The following is a 20,561-nucleotide window of genomic DNA, read 5'->3' as shown; positions in this document are numbered from 1 at the left end:
TTTCAAGCCACCTGGCGTCTCTACAGCAAAGCTGAAGCTCAGCTATTAAAAACTGTTGCTGCATTTGCTATAATAGGCAGTACTAGGAGCCACGGGGATGAGGCTTCTTTGGAGAAATGCAGCGCTTGATTATTAGTTCCCTTAAGCAAGTTGTACTGTAAATTCCTCCTATTTGAGGCGTAGCAGGGTCTGGGAAGTTAGCGGAGCCTTTAATGTGCTGGAGGGTTTTTTTTATTCTTGTCTGAAAGATGTGCAAAAATCCGTTAACCTCCAAATGTCCCACTTGTATTTGTTTCTTAGTTTGTGAAATGCCTTTCACCATAGCAACTAGGGTTTGATTTCTTCAAGCGCATGAATTTGCATGGATTTGCGTCTGGAGGGGGGACTCAAAACCCTGAGCTAAAGCTGAGGTTTTGCAGCATGGCAGCGGCAGGAGCATCTCTCGATTTGGCTTGTGAAGAAGGGGGGGACCCTGGAGGGAGGGGGTCTCAGCTGAGCAAAGGCCTGCATCTGGCCCCAGATAGTTTATTTGACCAGACCTGATGAATTAGTTCATCAGACCTGATGAATTAATTTAGACTATTACTGAGTGTCACCCTCCCCAGCGCTACATCATCCTCTGGCAGCTGGGGTGGCTTTGCTCCAGTTTTGTGAAGAGCCAAGGTTTTGCATGGCAGTGGTCAGAGGAGAGGGATCAGCCGCTTCCATGTTCACAGAGCTCAGCTGGAAACCTCACATCCTTCCCGCCCGGGGAGGTCAGAAGGGTGGTATGGGTGGTACGAAGCTCCCTTTGGGCTTGCGTATGGAACCCAGGTGGGGAGAGGCAGGAAAACTGCCCATATTAGTAGGAGGGAACATGGCTCCAAATGATCTTGAGAAATAGGGCAGAAACAGACGGGCTGTTGTGAACAAGGGCAGGTCTAGGAGGAAGTGGTGCCACCGGTGCAGGGTGGAGAGCTGCCTCCATAGCAGCCCCACGGACGGGAGATTGGGGTATGGGGACTGCTCCAGAACACAAGCCAGATGAGCAGGTCTGTGGAAATAAAAGAGAGAGGCAAACGTCTGTAAAGCAAACCTCTGACTACGTTTAGCCCTCAGTTGAAGTACTTGTCCAGTTTTGGGTGCTATGGATGAGTGCAAAGAGCCCAGAAGGCAATGTTAAGATAATTGGAGGGCTAGAAAACATCTGTGAGCTGAGACCAAAAGACTTAAGAATTGTTTTGAGGCTGGTAAAGGAAAGAGGAGAACAACACGTAGGAAAAGCTCTTGAAGCATGTGAAATCTTTAGCTGGTAACGCACACTCTGTCCTTCATGGTAGGGCAATAAATAATGGATTGAAATTACATCCAGAGATCCCAAGCAGATGTTAGGAAGATCTTTGTCATGGGAAGGAGAATGAGACCCTGCCCTAGAGAAGAAGGATAAATGGAAGTCACAGTTGTTTGGAGGGAGCAGAGTTGTTAGTCCACAATCTGCCGGCAGTGAGCTCCTCCTGCCCTGCAGAAGGGGAGAACAGTGGAGCCAATGACCTCTTTTGGTCCTTTCTTCAGCTTGTCACTTTATGATTACTACGTGAAATGTAGGCAAAGCACCCATGAGATGGTATTTGTGAACGTACCAAAAACTTCTTGGCGTTTACATGGCATTTACTTTGGCTCAGTAAAATAAAAATCTAAAAAGAAACCACCCCTCATGTACACCAAGGATCTTTCTCTCTGAACTCCATGCATGCTTCTTGCTCTTGCGTTGGTAGTACTTTTCCAGATAGAGATGGTTGTACTGTTATTGCTTTCCAAGGGCCAGTACCAGTGATTTAAAGAGAAGGGCTTTTCTTGTTTCATAGAGGAGATGGCCCTGACTCCCATCCTGTCTTGGGCTCCTGGTAACCCACGATGCTCGTTTGTCCATCATTTCAAGTCTTGGTGGTTCATGGCATAGCTCATGGATATAAATGACCTGAGAAGCAACAAGCTGAAAGTGAACGATGAAGGGATTAGTGCTTTGCTTATGATACAGATCAGCTGTGCTCCCAAAAGACAGGTGACAGGGACTTTTACAGCCAGATTTTTTCCCTCCTGAAGTCTGCATCTTTTAATTTTCCTAAGGGAAGTGGGTTGGAAGGGTCTCTTCTGCCACCTTTTAAAATCTGCCAGGGGCTGAAAGGCAAGAAAGAAAGAAAGAAGGAAGTGGCTGTTCTTCACATTATCTGGGTGGAAGGACTCGATGCTGTAGTGGTGATGGAGAGACGCTCCAGAGCCAGCTGCACACTTGGAGAACAAAACAAATGATCTGCAACACCTGCCAAGCTTTGTGGCTAGTGCTGTGGAGGCCTTGGTGCAGGCAGCGTGGTGACAGCCTGAGTGAGGAGCACCTTCCCTCTCCGCCCGTCCCAGCCCGCTCTTCCTTCCTTGCCTTGTGACTCTGCACGACATCTCGATCCTGTCACACCTGTACAGCAGTGTCAAATGTTGGGTCCCTGCCCAGCAGTCTTTTAAAAAACCATGAAAATAGAGGAGTTGCTGATTTGGAGAGGATGCAGGGAATGCTGGGAAGAGCCGCTTTTCTGGATGAATGCCTGTCTACCTGCTTTTCTTACAATTCTTGTACATTATTGCTGGCAAGCTTCCAAGCATAATTAAACCTCTGACAGATAATCATTGGCAGAGTGGTGTCCAGAGTGAATAATACAGGAATCAGATATTTCTTTTTTGGCACCAGACTGTTTCAGAAAACATATTATGAAAATTGAAAATAGAAGGAAAAAAGAAATCTATTAACTGAACAAACTCCCCAGATCTTGACACGTTGCCCAATTGTGTTTTGTGTTCTGGGATTTGTTTTGGGGTTTGTCATAGTTTGGGGGAGTTCAGGTCACAAATGGGAAGGGTTTGGGTGCAGTTCTCACGGTGAGGACAAAGGAGCCATGCCAGAATGTGCTGCAGCCTGGGAGCTGGGGCAGCTTCCCCTTTTCATACTGTGGGGGCAACAGCCTTCTGTAAACCATTCGCGTGGTCAGCGGAGAGGTGCTGGTGGCGTAAATCCACGAAGCCAAACTGAAATGGGACACTGGCAGGCTGGCCCTAGAGGTCCTTCTTTTACCAGCAGCTTTCCATTGCTGAACAGTGTTCAGGCATCAGCCTTGCTGAGAGTGACAGAGGTGCTGCTCAGACCTGGAAGGCCCTGACAGGTCTGTGTGGAAGGGTGTGGGAGGGAAGCATGTTAAGCGGGTAGGTGGGATCCCAAAAAGAGGATTGGAGCCTGTGGTTCATGCATTGAAGAAGGTTAGTCTGAAGAGCTCCAATGGATAGAGTTTGCTGGAGTTCAATGGACTCTTTCTTAGAGTCCATCCATATTTCTGACTGTTACTTACACATTTCTGCATTTCTTTTCCATTAGTTTTAACGCATCCATGGTTTTTGCCATCAGTAACCTTTCCTCTATCAATACTTCTTGCTTTATGCTGGTATTGGTCCGTAACACAGCAGTTTGTTGAAGAGTTGGTGCCTTCCCTGCTGTAGCTGGTGTGGGTACCACAGTTGTGCTTTAGCCAGATAATTTGGAAGAACGATTGTTCTCTGCAAATCCACAGTGTTTTCCATCCTAAGCCACGGATGTGTTATACAAGCATTAATTCAAATGTATCATCCCTTATGAGATGGAAAAATAGCCTGGTGTTTATTTGGGCAAGTCGTAGCCCATAGTCTGACCTTGCCTGGGTCCCTCCCATCCCTTGTAGTCTAAAATAGTGCAAGAAAGATTTGGGCTGTTGGGACCATGCTCTGCTGCGTGTGCCTCCAGCAATATCCAGGGGAGGTTGCAGAGACTAAAAACAAACAGGTTTCATTGTGCTGAGTTGACACACCTCTTCAGAAACATTGCTTAATTTTTCTCCATGGTTGTGAGCAGGTGCTTGGGATTTTGTTTGCGTCTTCCCTTCCCCGAAGGGGATATCAGAACCGTAGCGTGCTGATTTCCCATGGAAAGCAACCTCCTGTGCATCCTGGCTTTCCGACTTCGTTCCTTGATTCACCGCTGCTCCTGGTCAGGACATGCTGAGGGTTGCAGCTGCTGGGTGAGCTGTTGACCGTTGTCACTGTGTGCAGAGCAGATGAAGCCATAAACCTGCGGCTCCTCTGAAGCTCAAGTTTCATCTCCTGCTGTGAGCTCTCTGTGCTGCTGTCTGCTGCTGGACCCTGGTTCCCAGGGTGATCTTGCACGGCCACAGCGCTGCATGTCAAAGGTGGTCCTGCATGTATTCTCCCACGGAGGCAGAGACGACTGGCACTCGTATGCCTTTCTGGAAGGGATCTTTTGGTGGATAAACACCTTCAACCTGGGCAAAACAGGGGAAAAGGGGTTGCTGGCGTCGTGTCCTCAGCATGGACTGTGCAGCAGGAATGACAGTGAACTCTTCCACAGCTCTAGGTTCCCAGATGTGTGAGCCTCTTCCTCCCTGCGCCTCAGGAGTTGCTAATTTCTGTGCTTGTTCCAGATATGGAAAATGGGTCCCCCCTCAGCTCCCTGCTGAGGGCGGCTGATTGGTCACAGGCTGATGGCATTCCATGCCTCTGTTTGCCAGCAGCGCTGATTCACTGGGGACAGTTTTGTACTGTTAATCTATAATACCCCTACCCTAAGGCGCTGCTTTCTGTGGCTGGAGCTCACAACAGAGCGAGCTCCCTGCAGACTGAGGGGAATGTCCATGTGCACGCATTTTATCCTGCCGTAATGCTGCTCTTTGCTGGTAGTTTTTAATTGCAAGGCATTGCAGTGAATTGTTGCTCCCTTGACATTTCTGAGCACCGAGGCTCTCGGCAGAGCTGCTTGGACTGTTTATTAATTCAGGATGGGTCGTTTTTTTTGGCTGACTACCATAGACAACGTAAGGCTTTAAAACCTGATCAATAATCCTGATGATAGCAGCAAAATCCAGGCCAGGCAGCATGAGTGCAAGCCAGGGATTACGTGAAGGAAGTTTTAAATACCTCTTACTCCCTTTTCTTGTCTGGACGCATTTTGTCCTCCCGCCACCCAGTGCCTCTCCAAGCGAATCCATTAATATTTCTCATGCTTGTTGAGCCCGTGACAGGTGATTTAAAAGCACCGGTTTCCGTTGGCATCTCTGCTCTTCATAACCAGAGCTGAAACATGTTGCTGCTGTCCTTACGTGGATTAGCTCCGTGATTTATTACTGTTGTTTCCAGGTCTGAATGCAAAGGTGCTGTCTCATTCTTGGAGGGTTGTCTGTAGGAAGCAAGCCCCTGAGGATGGCTGCTTGACAAATACCTGTGCTCGGGAACACAACATCATTTAGACACATTTTAACTGCTTCATCGAGGAATCATCTTCCTTTGCGTTTATTTTTGCAGTGCTGCAGTAAAACCTACTTTAGAGGCTTAGGCAAAAGGGGAAAGAAGTGCAGAAAAAAGGCATCCTGGTTTTGATCTGTTGCTTTGCCTTTGATAAGGAAGTTGTGGTTTGGGGGCTGGGGTTTGTACTAGTGTTTTTGGCTCAAGTTTGCAAGGAGCGAGCAGTTTTCTGTGTGATTCTTTCTCTTCTGAAACAAGTCTTCAGCCTCTGTCTTCCTTCAGAAAATGATTGTTCGTCCCCCAAGGAAGCCCTGCTCTGTAATTTGTGGGTAATAGATGGGAACGGACCCCAGAGGAAGAAGAGTTTCCAACACCTGAACGGAATTGTCTTAAATGAGAGAAATTGGGATGCTAGAAACGACAGGCGTGCTGCTAGCTGTTTGTGGCTCAGAATAAGCGACTTTTGAGGAGAAATGAAGAAAAGCTTGCTTTCCAGAAGCTACTGCAGTGCTGCCTGCCTTCCATTACTACCTACGTGATTTGTGTTCTTGGACCCGACCTTCCAGAGGGAGAGGGAGATGGAAGAGTGCTCGCACACGTGAGCCTACAGTAGTTTGGAGCCTGACATGTGGAATGTGGGCTATCCTCAGACTGGTATGCTCCCTCCCTCACAGACTCGTGGCTTTCAGGGAAGGCAGTGTGGCTTCGGTTCCTGCCATCCCCTGCTGGTCCTGGGATGCTGCTCCAGAGAGGGTGCTGTGCCACTCTCTAGGCACCCGCTTCCCATGGGAGATGCTGTGTCCTTCTAGGCATCCTCACCAGCAGTTTCTGAGCCTTTGACTGTGGTATGAAAGGCAGAGCACATCTCTTGCGCATTTGATTAGAGGTGCTGGGTCTGGGGTTAAAAGTTAACAATGCTCTTTCCTTATTCCGTTCTAATTTAATTTGGGAAGGCACCAGGGAGACAGAGGGCACTTAGTCTGGTAAGTGCTATTCCCTTGATGGGAGTTAGCTGCTTGCACAGCATGCGTGCTGTTGACTTCATAAGCTGACCTTTACCTCCATCAGATTCATTTTCATTTATAATACGTGAAAAAAAAAATCCCAGCCCTTAACCTCTTATTTATTCTTTAGGCAGCGAGGACATAAATCCTTCAGTGTTTGGATTTGCAGAATTACTGTGCTTTTGCTGAGCCTCACGTCCCACTCTAATCAAATGACACGGCTTTTGGTAACTGCGGGTGACTGCGTTTCTCCTCCTGCTGCCTCCCTCCTGGCTGCTCCTGATCTGCGTCTCCTTATGCTCCCTGCAGCCTTTTGGGGGAAAGCTGGGGCCTCGGCAACCACAGAAGGGACAGGAGGTGGACTAGGCAAGTCTTAGGGTTATCGGTATTTGTGTGTGAAGAGTAACAATGTCCAGGTTCTTCTTTCCTGGCCCAGAATAAAAAGTGCTAAAATGCTTTTATAGGAAGCATTTCATCAGCTGAGCTACAGGCCTCCTCCAAAACGAGAGCATTTCTGTGGTGGCTGGGGAGAGCAGGGTGATATAAATATCTTTCTTGGCTCTGCTTGGCTTCTCCCCAAGATAAATAGAAGTGAAAGTCAAAAGTAGAGGCTTGGCCTTCTGGAATTTCTTCGTGAGCCCCTGGGAACCCAACCACAGGATGCTTTCAGGACAGGAAGCCAGCTCCTGGTGTTTGGGGGGTATTGGAGGATGATGTTTGAGGGGCATCCTTCCCCACTGCCCAAGGCAGGTCTTGGCCTTTTGGTGGTTTGTCTCTGATCCCCACACTTGGTGTCCAGTAGCTTCTGTCACGGGAAACCTCAGGGAGCAAAGAAGCATCGGTGAGAAACTGGCTTGAAACAAGAGAGAAAAAAATGCCTGTGGTTGTCCTTTAAATCTTGTAACATGTTTACTCTCAGAAAGTACAGCTACATTACCAAAAATCAATAGTTCTAGCAGCATTCTCCCTGGGAAACACACACACGTTCGGACACACCAGAGGTGGTAGGTCTTAAAAAAGCAAAGGGAATACAAAGTGCTTTGGTACAAGGGTTTTGCTTGGCTTTTAGCAGCATACACAGGGAGGGCCCTTGGTCTGGGCAGTGTCTTGATGGTCTTTCTGGTCTGACGTGCCTGAGGCTGTGCGAGACAAGAGAGTCTGGGGGGAGGGTTTGTCTCATGGACTAATTTTTGCTTTGAAGTATCTGTGTTTTGTAAGAAAAGCAAGTTGTGGTGTGCAGAGATGATATAAACAAGTGTTTGAAAGGCTGTTTCTTTAGCTACTTTGTGTAAAAGTTTGACTTCCTGAGTTGACTATGGGACCAGCACATCCCAGCATTTTGTTTGTTTACTTCATGTTTGCAAAACCTTTATTCTACAGACATAAATGCATCTCGTCTCCCTTCTCTTATGAAAAAATTCCTTTTCAAATTCTAGCATCTCCTTGCTTACTCACAGACCTACCGCTCCCTCTGTTAGGAATGGAGAGAAGTGATTTCCATTTCTACTGGTGGAGAGTGCTCTTTGAAGGCAAAGAGCGTTGACATGAATGACCATTCAGGCAGAGGCGAGTGTTAAGGTTTGGGGTGAGTGGGCACATGGGCAGCAAGCGCTGTGGCGTGCCCTGGAGAGCTGGAAATCATCCTTCCTTCTCAGATCAGCCAAAACAAAAAGAGAGAGACTTTTTACTGCCATCTCTTATTAATGAGACATTTTATCCTAAGTCCTCTAACATGAACTACGCAGGCTTTTGGGAACATAATTAATCTTTAATTGTATAAATCTTTAATTCTATAAAATGGAGTTTGTGTGGCTGTGGTCATTTCTCTTCTCCTCCTCTCCCTGTTTGCGATGCTCCTTTAGCACAACTTTTTTTCCAACAGTGTCTCGCTTCGGAGCCGCGGCTGCTGCGCACAGAATCCTTTGAAACCAGGATGCTGTGGTGGGATGGGGACCTTCCAGACCCCCAGTCCAGAGCGGCACTCAGTACGCACTCGGAAGAACCGGCAGCAAGTAGCAGCAAATTACTTTGTGCCCTGTGCTAAGAAGTCCTTAGAAGTCCTCATGCCTTAAGGAGCAAGCATCACCCCAAAGGCAGGATGAGCTGCAGGGAGGTGCCGGAGAGCTGTAGGAGCAGCACAAGCTGCCCAGCACCGCTCCTAGGCGGCCACCCTGTGACTACATGGTCTGGTGTAGAGAAACCCGGTGCTTCGCAGCGTTCATGCTAACCCAGATGCTTTTTGCAGTAGCAGCGTGAGGGTCGACCGCCCGTGCTGCCTCACAGGTGGATCCAGGCAGGAGGAAGGGGTCGCTGGCAGGCGGGCTGCTGGCAGCAGGTGCTCTGCAGCACATTTGACTGCAGCTGCAGCCGATTCGGACCGAAGCAGGGGTTTGGCAATCGCTGAGAGCTGGCTCAGCACGCTTAAATGCCCCTTTTCTTCAGAGATGCTGTTCTGTCTGTCGTGTGTTGATGAGGAATTGCTGACCTCAGCCAAATGCTGAGGGGAAAGTTGTCCAGATGAGCTGGCAGTCTGGAGCAGCAGCTGGACACATCACAGCGCGTGTCATCTGGCTTGTGGCCCCGGTACCCTGGAGCCCTGCTTGCTCTGCCCTGAAGATGAGGAATCACTTTACTTAAGTACTTAAGGCACCTTTCCTTTGTGGAGGAGTGGCAGGGAAACCGGGAATTGTCCTGAAAGAAACCTAGCTGATCCCTTGCCAAATGGGTATTTGCATCTGGGAGAACCAACCAAAGGGCAGTCCTGCTGGAATCAGTTGCAGAGCCAAATGGCTTTGAAAGCAGGAGAACTGCAGCCTTTCAGATGCTAACTTGGCGTTTGGGGTTTCAGTCAGTTGCTGTCTGGAGGAACCGATGCACCATTGGCTCTAGGGGGATGGGTTGTAATGAATCCTTTGGGCTTTCACTGGCCATTAGTGTTAGTGCCTTCTATATTGGCAGGAGAGGGAGTGCGACTGTCTGAAGGTGAGGACTGTCTTGACCCCATGCCTGCAGGAACAGAACATTCAGTCAGAGGCAGATGGAATGGGTACAGATGGAATGGGCACTTTGGAGAGTGGCACCGCTCGGGCCCTCAGTGACTCACATCTCTCCAGTTAAGCTGAGTTTTGAAATTAGCATCTCCACTGAAAAGCTTTTCCTAAGGCACAACTGGTGTTTCCAGACAGAGCAATTTCCTGCCACTTAATGGAATGGGAGGAGCACTTTATGCTTGGACACGATGCCTTTCCAGCAATATTGCTGAAGAAATTCTGTAAGAAATTCTGATGTCATTTTTTTGGTCTGCTTCATAGATTGGATTAATCAGCAGAGACGCCCTCTGGGTCGCCAAGTTGGCTTGCTTTCATTAATTTGCACTCAAGCCTTTGTGGAACAAAGAAGGGTTTGTTGAACAAAGCCGGGTTAGCCCTGGGATGAAGAGCTGGGAGCCTCTAGCCTGCTAGTGTGAATTAGGGCTGAGCTGTAACTGTAAGTCGTTGGTCCTGTGGCCTGGATCGGTAAAAGAGCCCTGGCCTCAATCCGTGCTCCTGCAGAGCCTGCGACCTTAAGAGCCACCCCGAGCCTCCTCAAGCTCCCTAAATGAGACAGAGTCAGAGAGCAAGGGAGGGAGGGTTTGAACAACGGCTGCTGTAGGTAAAAAGACGTGGCCATTTCATACCCTGTTTGCTGTAAAGGCTAAATTCAGTCTGTAGGAGGAAAAAGTCTTTTTAGGAATAGTTTCATTCAAGACAAAACAAGGCTGTAAGTGGAGGTTTTTTGCAGGGCCGGTGCTTGGCGAGAGATGCATGGACCAGCTGCCGGCTCTGTTCTCGAGGTGCCCCTCAGATGGTTTTTCTCTTCTCTTTCAGCTCTTCGAGAACTTCTACTTTGGAGAGGTGCAGCTGGATTCAGTGCGTCTTTCCCAGAGGTTCTCCACAGATGCCTCCGGCTACTACGCGACGTCTGGGCAGCTGAACTTCTGAAGTGGCAGCACGGCTGCCGCAGCAGGTCTACTCACCAGTGAAAGGTGTTTTTATAGAACACAGATTTTGAACAGGACTCCAGGCAGGGATGCCTCATGAGTCCTCAACAGCACGTTCCAGACAGGAACCATGGCATTCCCCTGCAGCTTTTCTGACGTGTATTGCCTGCCCTCCCTTCTAGGGAATCCAGGATCCTTTTCCCTCCTTTCCCTGTTGGTAACCAGAATGTCACGCAGTTGCCTATTTGATGTCTGTTGCCTGTTTGTTTTCCAAGAAAGACAGGTGCAGGTGGCTTTTGAGGAATCACTGACGTTTAAGCATGGCTTTATTTCAGAAGAAGGAAGTTTGTTCTTAAAATAAGCATTTAAAATCCAAGAGAAGTCCCCGGAGCGTGATTTAACGGTATCCAGGCCGAGCATCGCTTGGATCTCCAGCAGCGTGCCTGTGTGATATCTATCTCCAAATAAATTAATTCCCTTCAGAAGCAAAGTGTTTATCTCCTGTTGCATTGATGGTTTCTGCAATTAAACTTCCAGCACACAACTACGTTAATAGGAAAGCATTTATGGCAAGAGCTCTTTCCAGTGACCGTTTCGGAGCATGTCAAAAAATATGCACCTTGTAGGTGAATTCTCCATTGAAAGGTGAGCAAAAGTGTTTGATACCATCGTGAATCCTTCAGAGATCTGAAGACGACTGTTTTTTCTTCTAAATCTCCCTGTTTAGCAGGAATAGTGGTGCAGGCTTTCAACTCGGCTGCAGGTGAACACTTTGAACAATGGAAGGTGCTGGTGTTTAGATGTTTTGCAAGAAATTGGTGGCAGTGGCGGACGCTGCTGCTTGTGCCTAGTTGCTGCCATGAATGTGGAGTCGTGCTGTCACCAAGGCAGAGAGCGTGTTAGCTGGGGACAGGACTGCTCCAGCAGCATCTCTTTGTACTGGTAATCAGTTTTGAGAGGTTTTTATGCCGTTTCCCCCCTCACGAAGGGAGCTGGTTGTGTGGCTCTACTCCGCATGCACAGACAGCGGTGGGTGGCAGGCAGGATTCACGGTGCCTTTCCTTTTTTCACCCAAATGCATTGCTAGTTGTATTTCCCAAACCAAATTGCTCCTCTTTGCTCACATACCCACCTGCCAGGAATTAAATCATCGGTGGTTTTGCCGGTTGCTCTTTGCCCTGGAGCCTGTGCTTGAACCCAATTGCAGTTGTTGGGCTTTTTGTCTCTGCTTTTCCTTGCAGACGGAAGCCTTTGTGATCTGCCAGCAGAGGAGGAAGGGCCGCCTTCGAAAGCGCTCGCTCAGCGAGCAGAGCACTAGCGCGATTGCCAGCAGCCCGATGCAGGGAGACGCTGAGAGCTCTTAACACCGGTCGCTGTCATCTTTCCGCCAGCCTGAAGAGGTACTTGGCAAATCTCATCAGCCACCCAAAGAACAGACCTGGGAGCTGCTCTCAGCTGCCAGCCGTGCCGCCTGCCGCAGGAAGGGGCGGTGCGCCTCGGGAAGCTGCTGCCTGCTGGGCTTTTGACAACTGAAGCTGAGTGCTACAGAACACGGGGTGATGTTGGCTCTCTAGTTTTCCTTAGTGGGGTATCGGTGGCATTTCTATTGCACCTGCTTTACTCTATTGTCACCTAATACCGGTGATACTAATTTCTTCTTCACTGAAGTGGACTTTGTCTTGCCACCTCCCTATCACAGGGCGAGCTTTGGCTTGGGAGCAGCTTCTCGGAGTGGGGGCAAACTTGGCTTTTCTACAAAGAGGGGCCGATCTAAGGATATTCCTCAACCTCCCACTAACGTAGACATGTTTTAATGACAATGAATTCTGTGGCCATTTGAAAGGTGGTTGAATTTCAGCAGCAAGTGGCTTAACCCGCTGCTCTAGCCTGGCATGGCTAGATGTGTTTCCCAAGTCCATCCCCAGGCAGAATTAAGGGTTCTGGCCTGTTCCTCTCATCCACAGAGCCAGAGGTTAGGCTATGATCCAGCAAACCATTGTGCAGGTACTTAGTTTTATGCCTTGCGTGATCCCCTTGTATAACATTAAGCAGGCACGTGAGTCTGGGCGAGCGGCAGCTCTGCTTTGCCAGCAGCACGTCTGTAATGGAAGGGCTTGTAATATGAGCAAGGGCAGCAGAGTTGGGTGTTATATCCCCTTGCCATTCCACAAGACACCTACTTGAGTAAATAAACCGCACCTACCGCTTTTTGAGGCGTTGGGGGCAGATAAAAATGTACCACGATAGATTTACCAACAGTTCTCCCTTTTCTGTCATTATGCATAAATATAACTAGAACAGGTTCATACTGAGCACAGTAAAACTGTGTTTTATGCATCGTCCTGCACCAAGGAATGGAAATCCTGGTAAATCAGGCAGTGTTACGGATTTGCCAGATTTTGTGGCTCTGCTTCTTCCCCAATCCAGGCTGTGCCAGAGGCCAGCTGCCCCACTTGCCGGTCCCGTATCCTTGTTATGCACGGGAAGAAGAAAGGACTCAGGGAGTTGTTCTAAGTTGTTGGGTTTGCTCAGCAGCAAGTCTCACTGGAGCCCGAGTTGGGACTGTGGCTCGTCGTTAACCATGAAGTTGGAAAATGCCATCATTTTCCTAACTCCAGCACCTGGAATCTGTATTTTCAGTTGCATCAGTCTCGCTTAAGGTCAGCATCGCTGCTTCAGGGGCAGCATGTGCACCTGCCACGGGCCACAGCAGCTGCTTTTCAGGCAGTGCTTTTCAGCACTGTGTTTCCTCTCCATCCTGAGCATCCTCACAGAGGGAATAAAAGCCGGGTCTGTGCTGAGAGCTTCCCTGGCTGCAGCTGTGAAGGAGCAGTGGGGACGCGGAGCTCCATGCCCCCTCTGCTCCTTTGCAGCTGCAGCCTGGGTGGGTTGTCACCGTCCTTCCTGGCAATGCCCGAGCAGGTGCAGGTGTCCCTGCAAGCAGCTCTGTGCCCACCTTGCCTTGCCGGGGCTGAGAGGAGGGAAGAACCCAAAAGCCGTGGGCCGAATCCTGTGTGCCCTGCTCTGCTCCCCAGCCTCCCTCGGGGCAGGGCTGGGCACCCTCCCTGGAGCCCCAGGATGCTGTGCTGGGCTGGCAGAGGGACCGCAGGGTGGGCATCACAGCGAGGAGGGCTGGAGGATGGGAGGGGACACAGCAGGGACAGAGGGCGAAGGGTGGGGACGCGCGCTGGAAAAAAGGGGACGGGGTATAGGATAGTGATTTGATGGAGCTGGAGGGCGAGGGCTGGAGGGTGGGGGCATGGTAGGATCAGGGAATGCAGGAAGGGGTTATGGCAGGAACAGGTGGTGGGAACACAGCTGGGAGAGGGGATGCAGGCGGGGTCTGGTGGAGTGAGGACAAGGCAGGGATGGGGAACGTGGGATGGGGACATAGTAGGGACTGGGAATACAGGGGATAAAGTATGGGGATACAGGCTGGAGATGTGGCAGGGATGAAGGATGTGGGATGGGGACATGGCAGGGACAGGGGATACGGGATGAAGGGTGCAGGGGGGGAATGTCGCAGGCGATGTGGGATGGGGACTGGGTAGGGGATGCATGATGTGGGATGGAGGATGCAGGATGGGGACTGGGTAGGGAGAGGGGATGCATGATGTGGGATGGAGGATGCGGGATGGGGACTGGGTAGGGGATGCATGATGCGGGATGGAGGATGCGGGATGGGGACTGGGTAGGGGATGCATGATGCGGGATGGAGGATGCGGGATGGGGACAGGGTAGGGAGAGGGGATGCATGATGTGGGACGGAGGATGCGGGATGGGGACAGGGTAGGGAGAGGGGATGCATGATGTGGGATGGGGACTGGGTAGGGGATGCATGATGTGGGATGGAGGATGCGGGATGGGGACTGGGTAGGGGATGCATGATGTGGGACGGAGGATGCGGGATGGGGACAGGGTAGGGAGAGGGGATGCATGATGTGGGATGGGGACTGGGTAGGGGATGCATGATGCGGGATGGAGGATGCGGGATGGGGACTGGGTAGGGGATGCATGATGCGGGATGGAGGATGCGGGATGGGGACAGGGTAGGGAGAGGGGATGCATGATGTGGGATGGAGGATGCGGGATGGGGACTGGGTAGGGGATGCATGATGTAGGATGGAGGATGCAGGATGGGGACTGGGTAGGGGATGCATGATGTGGGATGGAGGATGCGGGATGGAGACTGGGAGGGGATGCATGATGTGGGATGTGGGATGGGGACTGGGTAGGAGTAGGGGATGCATGATGTGGGATGGAGGATGGGGTAGGGACGGCGGCGAGGGATGCGGGGCGGGGGGGCGGAGGATGGGGAGCGGGTAGGTACCCGCTCCCCATCCTCCGCCCCCCCCCCCCCCCGCATCCCTCGCCGCGTCGGGGCGCGCAGGTGCGGGGGGCTGGGGGAGGCTCCTCCCCGGCCGTCCCCGGCGCCGCCTCCCCGCGCTCGGCTCGGCGTCTGCGGTCGCTCCCCGCGCTGCGGCAGCATGCGGGGCTGCGGCGGGCACCGCGCCCTCCTGGCGCTGCTGGCGCTGCTGCTGCCCGCCGGCCCCGCCGCCCCGGGGGACGCCCCCGGCAACTTCATGGAGGACGAGCAGTGGCTCTCCTCCATCTCCCAGTACGGCGGGAGGATCAAGCACTGGAACCGCTTCCGAGACGTGAGTCCCCGCCCGCCGCCGCCCCCCCGGCCCGTGTCTCCCGCAGCCCTGCCCCCGCAGCCCCAGCCCGGAGCCCTGGTCCAGGCTCAGCCCTCATCCCGCATCGCGGTCCCCATCCTCCATCCCCCGAACCCGACCCGAGCCGATCCTGCGTACCTGATGCCTCCCCTGTCCCCATCCCGCATCCCGTCCCCATCCCGCATCCCGTCCCCATCCCGCATCCTGTCCCCATCCTGCATCCCATCCCCATCCTGCATCCCATCCCCATCCCTTCCCCATCCCACACCCCTTCCCTATCCCGCATCCCGTCCCCATCCCGCATCCTGTTCCCATCCTGCATCCCATCCCCATCCTGCATCCCGTCCCCATCCCTTCCCCATCCCACATCCCATCCCGCATCCCATCCGCATCCCGCGTCCCGTCCCCATCCCGCATCCCGTCCCCATCCCTTCCCCATCCCACATCCCATCCCGCATCCCATCTGCATCCCGCGTCCCGTCCCCATCCCGCATCCCTCCCCATCCCGCATCCCATCCGCATCCCGCGTCCCATCCCCATCCCGCATCCCTCCCCATCCCACATCCTATCCCCATCCCGCATCCCTCCCCATCCCATCCCCATCCCACATCCTATCCCCATCCCCATCCCATCCCCATCCCCACCCTATCCCCATCCCACATCCCATCCTCATCCCGCATCCCGTCCCCATCACTGCCGTGCCCATCACCACCGTTACCACCCGTGGTCCTGTTCCCATCACCACCCTGCCCGTCCCCGCCGTGCCCACGGCCCAAGCGGCTCAGCCGACGGCAACACCATCACGGCCAGGCTGATGCCCACGCCGGCCTCGCCAGGAGGTGCCGTCCCTGCGCCCTCTCCCCGAGCGCCGTATCAGAGCCCAGGCAGGGGCAGGTTGCGGCCTCGGCCCCTCAGGGACAGCTTGGTGCGGATGGGGACGCGGGCACCTTCCCTGCCCCCCGCTCTCCTCAGCCCTGCGGGCGGTGGTCCCAGGGGATGGGGAGGGGACAGAGTGGGGAGGGCGAGGATGAGGATGCGGAGGCTGCTGGAGCGACGGCAGGTGACCTGGCACGTTCGGCTCAGCATCCTGTAGCCCTTTGCTTTTAACAACGGCCTCAATGACATTTGGTTCCAACCTTGAATTTTATGGGGCAGATGTGGATCGTTCCTGGACTCGTTTTACGACCCTGCTCACGCGTTGCCCCCAGCTCGTGTCCTCCAGGGCAGAGCAGGACTCTGCGTCCCCATCCAAGGTGTCTGGGGGACGTGCAGTAGCTGAGCGGAGAGGGGGCACACGCCGAGCCACCCCCAGCCCGAGCCAGCCCCTCCGGTCTTTGTTCAGACGTGCGCTCGGGTTCACCTTGGCAGCGAGGATGCTGCCGGGAGACGTGTCCTGCTGCGGGCAGGGTGGGGGGCACCACTGCCCTGCCAGATAAACCCCTTAGGGGACTGAGTGTGGGTGGGGGTGCGAGGCAAACGCCTCCCTAGGGCCGACCCCAGCGAAATATCCGGCTGGGTGTGCCCGAGCTGGGCACTGGGACGTCGTCCGGCTGTGGATGCTGGCGGGGCAGCACGTGTGGATGAGCCCCCCCGCTCCTGGCTGTGCTGCCGCCACCAGGCCTGGGGGCTGCGGCCCTGCCGGCCCTTAGCACAGATTAATAAGCAAATCCCACGGATTTGTGGGTTTTTCAGCCCAGCGTGCAGCAGGGAGGAGGCTGACGGCCGTGCCGCCAGCCGCGCCGCAGGGAGCTGCTGGGCGCTGCAGTGTTACTAATCACGGCCTGGGAACGCAGGCTATCGATTGCGGTGCAAACGCTGCCGCGCCAGAGCAAGAGACGTTCCCTCCGGAGCTGCCTCCCGCGCCTCTGCTCGGAGCTGCCATCCGAATCGCTGCCCGCCCTCCCCAGGGTGGCAGGGCTGCTGCTGCCTCACGGGCACGAATCACATTCAGAGCATCTCATGGGGCAAGCGATGCCGCCTGTCTGGAGGGTTTGAGCGGGGACCCCTGGGGCGGTTTTGGAGCTCTGGGGGAGCAGTTCTGCCTCCCCAGGCAGCGACATCCATCTTACCCTGCTCCCTCTGGGCTCCATATTGGAAGAGCAGGGTGGCAGCACCAGGACTGTCATCCACGGGGATCTTGGCCCTGCCAGGCTCTCAAGGGCTTCCTCCCATCCCTCCCTCCTCACTTTCCCCCTTTCCTGGCCAGCCGTGGGGCAACGCAGACGAGTTTTACCTTGCATAAAGGCTCTGCAGGGTGATGGGTCTCGAGCCAGAGATGGGGGAGCATCTTAGTGTTGGGTGCTGGTGGGACCGAGGGCTGGTGATGGGACCTTTGGGCACCTCGGAAGGTCGGGGAGCCCAACGGGGCCCTGCGGGCTGGGGCTTTGGCTGCCCCAGGACTGACTGGTGGTCTTGGTCTCTCTTTCCTTCCATTTTTCTGCTGTTGACTGGCTGTCTCGTCACGGCGCTGCCAGGAGGTGGAGGTGAGCGCTGAAGGGCAGAGGCTGCTGGGGGGAGGGCTGCTCACCCCCTGGTGCGAGGGGTGCCCGAGGGTGTGCGACGCTCGTGTGCTGTGCAAGGGGAGCTGGCCCGGCTGGGGGCCCCAGGCCGGTGGTGGCACCCCTGGCCTGGAGTCGCCTCTCCTCCCACCTGCACTCATCCAGGCTCTTCCCCAACTGCAGGATGACTACATCAAGAGCTGGGAGGACAACCAGCCTGGGGATGAAGGTAGCACTGGGATGGGTTGCAGGGGGCTCACCGCCAGCTGGCACTGGGGCGGGGGGACGCATCCTGCCTGCACCCCAAGGGCTTTTCCCTTCTGCTGGCAGCGGTGGCGGGGCGGGTACGTGCTGGGAGGTGGCAGCTGGTGCCGAGATGTTCACCCAGCTGCGGTCTGAATGGGGCTTTGTGGCGGGCCGGCTGGTGGCCAATGTTGCTGGGGCTCCCGCCGGGGGTCCCCGCCGGCCCCCCCGCCTGCCCTGGCCCCTCTCTGCCCGCCCAGCCCTGGACACCACCAAGGACCCCTGCCAGAAGGTGAAGTGCAGCCGGCACAAGGTGTGCGTCGCTCAGGGCTACCAGCGCGCCATGTGCATCAGCCGCAAGAAGCTGGAGCACAGGTAGGAGGGCAGGGAGTGCCAAGGCTGAGCCGCTGGCAGCGGGAGCCCACACCGAGTTGGGGACTCAGCATCATCTGCCCATGCAGGATCAAGCCGCTGGGTGCCAAGGGGCACGGGGGCTGCAAACCCTGCCACGCCGCCCCGCTCGCTGCCGTCTGTGGCTCCGATGGCCACACCTACAGCTCGGCGGTAAGAGTGGTGGTACCTCGCTGCGAGGAGGGGGATGCTGCGCCGTGTGTGTGTGTGTGTCCCTCGCCAACGTCCCGCTGCCACCCTGCAGTGCAAGCTGGAGCAGCAGGCGTGCCTGGCCAGCAAGCAGCTGACGGTGCGGTGCGAGGGGCAGTGCCCCTGCCCGACCCCGCGTGGCCCCACCGGCGATGGCAAGCAAGGTGAGTGGGCCGGGGGGCACCAGGGGCGTGGCACCAGAAGGGCGTCCCCAAGCCCTGCCTGGCCTGATGCCCCCTCCGGACCTTTCCTAGAGCCGTGCACTGGGCAGGACCTGGCCGACCTGGGTGACCGCCTGCGCGACTGGTTCCAGCTCCTGCGGGAGAATGCCAAGCAGAACGGCTCCGGAGGCCTCCCTGCCAGCCCTGCCACCGGTAAGCACCTCGCGCAACGCAGGGCAGGGGCTCCGCGTGCTGCCCCAGCGCAGCCAGGCGGCCACGGGCTGCATCCTGCCCTGCAGCGCTGGAGAGGAGCGTGGCGGCCAGCTGCAAGGAGGCTGTGGGGTGGATGTTCGCCCGGCTGGACACGAGCGGGGATCTCTTCCTGGAGGCGGCTGAGCTGGCTGCCATCAACCTGGATAAGTACGAGGTGTGCATCCGCGCCTTCTTCAACTCCTGCGACACCTCCAAGGACGGCCGCGTCTCTGCTCCCGAGTGGTGCTTCTGCTTCTGGAGGGAAAGTGCGTCGCTTGGGATTGGGGGGACGCACACTGCGGGGGGGATGGCTCCCGTGGGATTTGTGAGGATGCACGCTGGTGAGGGGGAATGTCTGTAGGGGGATATAGGGGGGGTGCACACTGTGGGGGATGCACCCAATGGGATTTGGGGGGATCCACACTGGGGGGGATGCATGCAATGGGGTTTGGGGTGATGTGCGCTGTAGGGGGGATACACACTATGGGAGATGCATAGTGTGGGATTTGGGGAGATGCACACCGTGTGTGGGGATGCCTGCCAGGGGATTTGGGGTGGGGGATAAACACTGAGGGGGGAGTTCCATGCTATGGGATTTGCAGGGATGCAGGCCGTTGGATTTGGGGAGATACACACTGTGGGAGGATGCACGCCGTTGAGATTAAGGGGATGCACACTGTGGGAGGGATGCGCGCTGCAGGGTCTGGGGGATGCACACGGTGGGGATGCGTGCTGAGGGGTCAGGAGACTGCACCTCGTAGGGCTCGGGGGTGCACACCACGTGGGCTGCAAGAGCAGCATTTCGGGGGGTGACTGCAATGGGGGGGGCTGCACACCCACCCTAAGAGCAGCCTGTGGGGTGCTGCAGAGCCACCCTGCCTCAAGGAGCTGGAGAGGATTCAGATCCAAGAAGCAGCCAAAAAAAAGCCAGGTGAGCGGGGGGTCTTGGGGCCCCTGACCCCTGGTGCGGCCAGGCTGGAGCGGGACGGGGCTGTGGATGGGGAGCTCTGTGGAATTCTTGCCCTGCACGTGTTTGGGGGATCATCGTTTCCCTGCAGGCACCTTCATCCCCAGCTGTGACGAGGATGGGTACTACCGGCGGGCGCAGTGTGAGCCGAGCGGTGGGGAGTGCTGGTGCGTGGACCAGCACGGCGCTGAGCTGACCGGCACCCGTGGCCACGGCAGCCCCGACTGCGGTGAGCGCTGGGGGGAGCCGAGAGGAGCCCCCCAACACGTGGAGGGAGCCACGGCCCTGAGACCCGACCGTGAGCCTGTGCCCGTCACCCCCACAGAGGAGGCGGCAGGGTTTTCGGGCGACTTTGGGAGTAGCGTGGGCTGGGAGGACGAGGAGGAGAAGGAGCCGGAGGAGGCAGGCGAGGAAGGCGAGGAAGAGGAGGGCGAAGCGGGAGAGGGCGATGACGGCGGCTACATCTGGTAGAGGAGCAGGAGAGCCTGGTGGGCAGCACAGCCGGGCAGCAGCCCCCCAGCCAGGGGTCCCCGTGACCCCCCTGCTGCCGGTGCGGCACGGGGCGGGTGCAGCTCCCCTTGCCCCATGTGGGATGGGGTGTCGGGGTGCTCGCCTGGGGAGGGGGAGAGCAGGGCGGGGGTGGGGGCCGCGCTTGTGCAAATTTGAGCTTTTTTTTTTTGTTGTTTTTGGGTAGAGCCTGGTAGGCCTGGTGTGCTGCTGTGTGGTCTTCAACCAGGCAAACGGCGCTAATAAAAGTGGGAAAAAGGAAAAAAAAGCAAAAAAAACCCCCATAGATAAGCTGCCCCCCCCTACTTTGCACCCCCACCCTGTGCTGTGCTTGCGCGGCCGCCCCAGCCCCCGGCGTTGTGTA

General features: G+C 55.1%; 2 protein-coding genes across 10 annotated transcripts in view; both read left to right on the top strand.

The window, feature by feature from the left end:
* ASCC1 (activating signal cointegrator 1 complex subunit 1) overlaps window positions 1-13,166 on the top strand; it is a 42,665-nt gene extending 29,499 nt beyond the window's left edge. For 3 of the 8 annotated variants that reach the window (XM_069863927.1, XM_069863933.1, XM_069863928.1), the window contains exons 10-11: window positions 8,197-8,299; window positions 10,181-10,783. In XM_069863927.1, the coding sequence (XP_069720028.1) occupies window positions 8,197-8,299; window positions 10,181-10,335 (258 nt within the window). In that variant the 3' untranslated portion in view covers window positions 10,336-10,783. Of the gene's footprint in view, window positions 1-8,196; window positions 8,323-10,180; window positions 10,784-12,218 lie in introns of those variants that run through there. The other 5 variants (XM_069863932.1, XM_069863930.1, XM_069863934.1 and 2 more) reach the window with 3 other exon arrangements.
* Window positions 13,167-14,730: 1,564 nt separating this feature from the next.
* SPOCK2 (SPARC (osteonectin), cwcv and kazal like domains proteoglycan 2) lies at window positions 14,731-20,267 on the top strand. Of its 2 annotated transcripts, XM_069863924.1 has the most exons (10): window positions 14,731-14,951; window positions 17,651-17,696; window positions 17,971-18,085; window positions 18,172-18,274; window positions 18,366-18,474; window positions 18,565-18,684; window positions 18,771-18,989; window positions 19,592-19,654; window positions 19,782-19,919; window positions 20,016-20,262. In XM_069863924.1, exons 1-10 carry the CDS (start codon window positions 14,781-14,783, stop codon window positions 20,159-20,161), a joined length of 1,230 nt encoding a protein of 409 aa, XP_069720025.1. In that variant the 5' UTR covers window positions 14,731-14,780; the 3' UTR covers window positions 20,162-20,262. The 2 variants fall into 2 exon arrangements, with proteins under 2 accessions (XP_069720025.1, XP_069720026.1); XM_069863925.1 differs by lacking the exon at window positions 19,592-19,654 and having other exon boundaries at window positions 20,016-20,267.
* Window positions 20,268-20,561: the final 294 nt, after the last annotated feature.

The sequence above is a fragment of the Phaenicophaeus curvirostris genome, chromosome 9 (genome assembly GCF_032191515.1).
Source record: "Phaenicophaeus curvirostris isolate KB17595 chromosome 9, BPBGC_Pcur_1.0, whole genome shotgun sequence".
NCBI classification, from domain to species: Eukaryota; Metazoa; Chordata; class Aves; order Cuculiformes; family Cuculidae; genus Phaenicophaeus; species Phaenicophaeus curvirostris.
The sequence above is the reverse complement of the archived record's forward strand: the minus strand, read 5'-3'. Positions and strand labels throughout refer to the sequence as shown.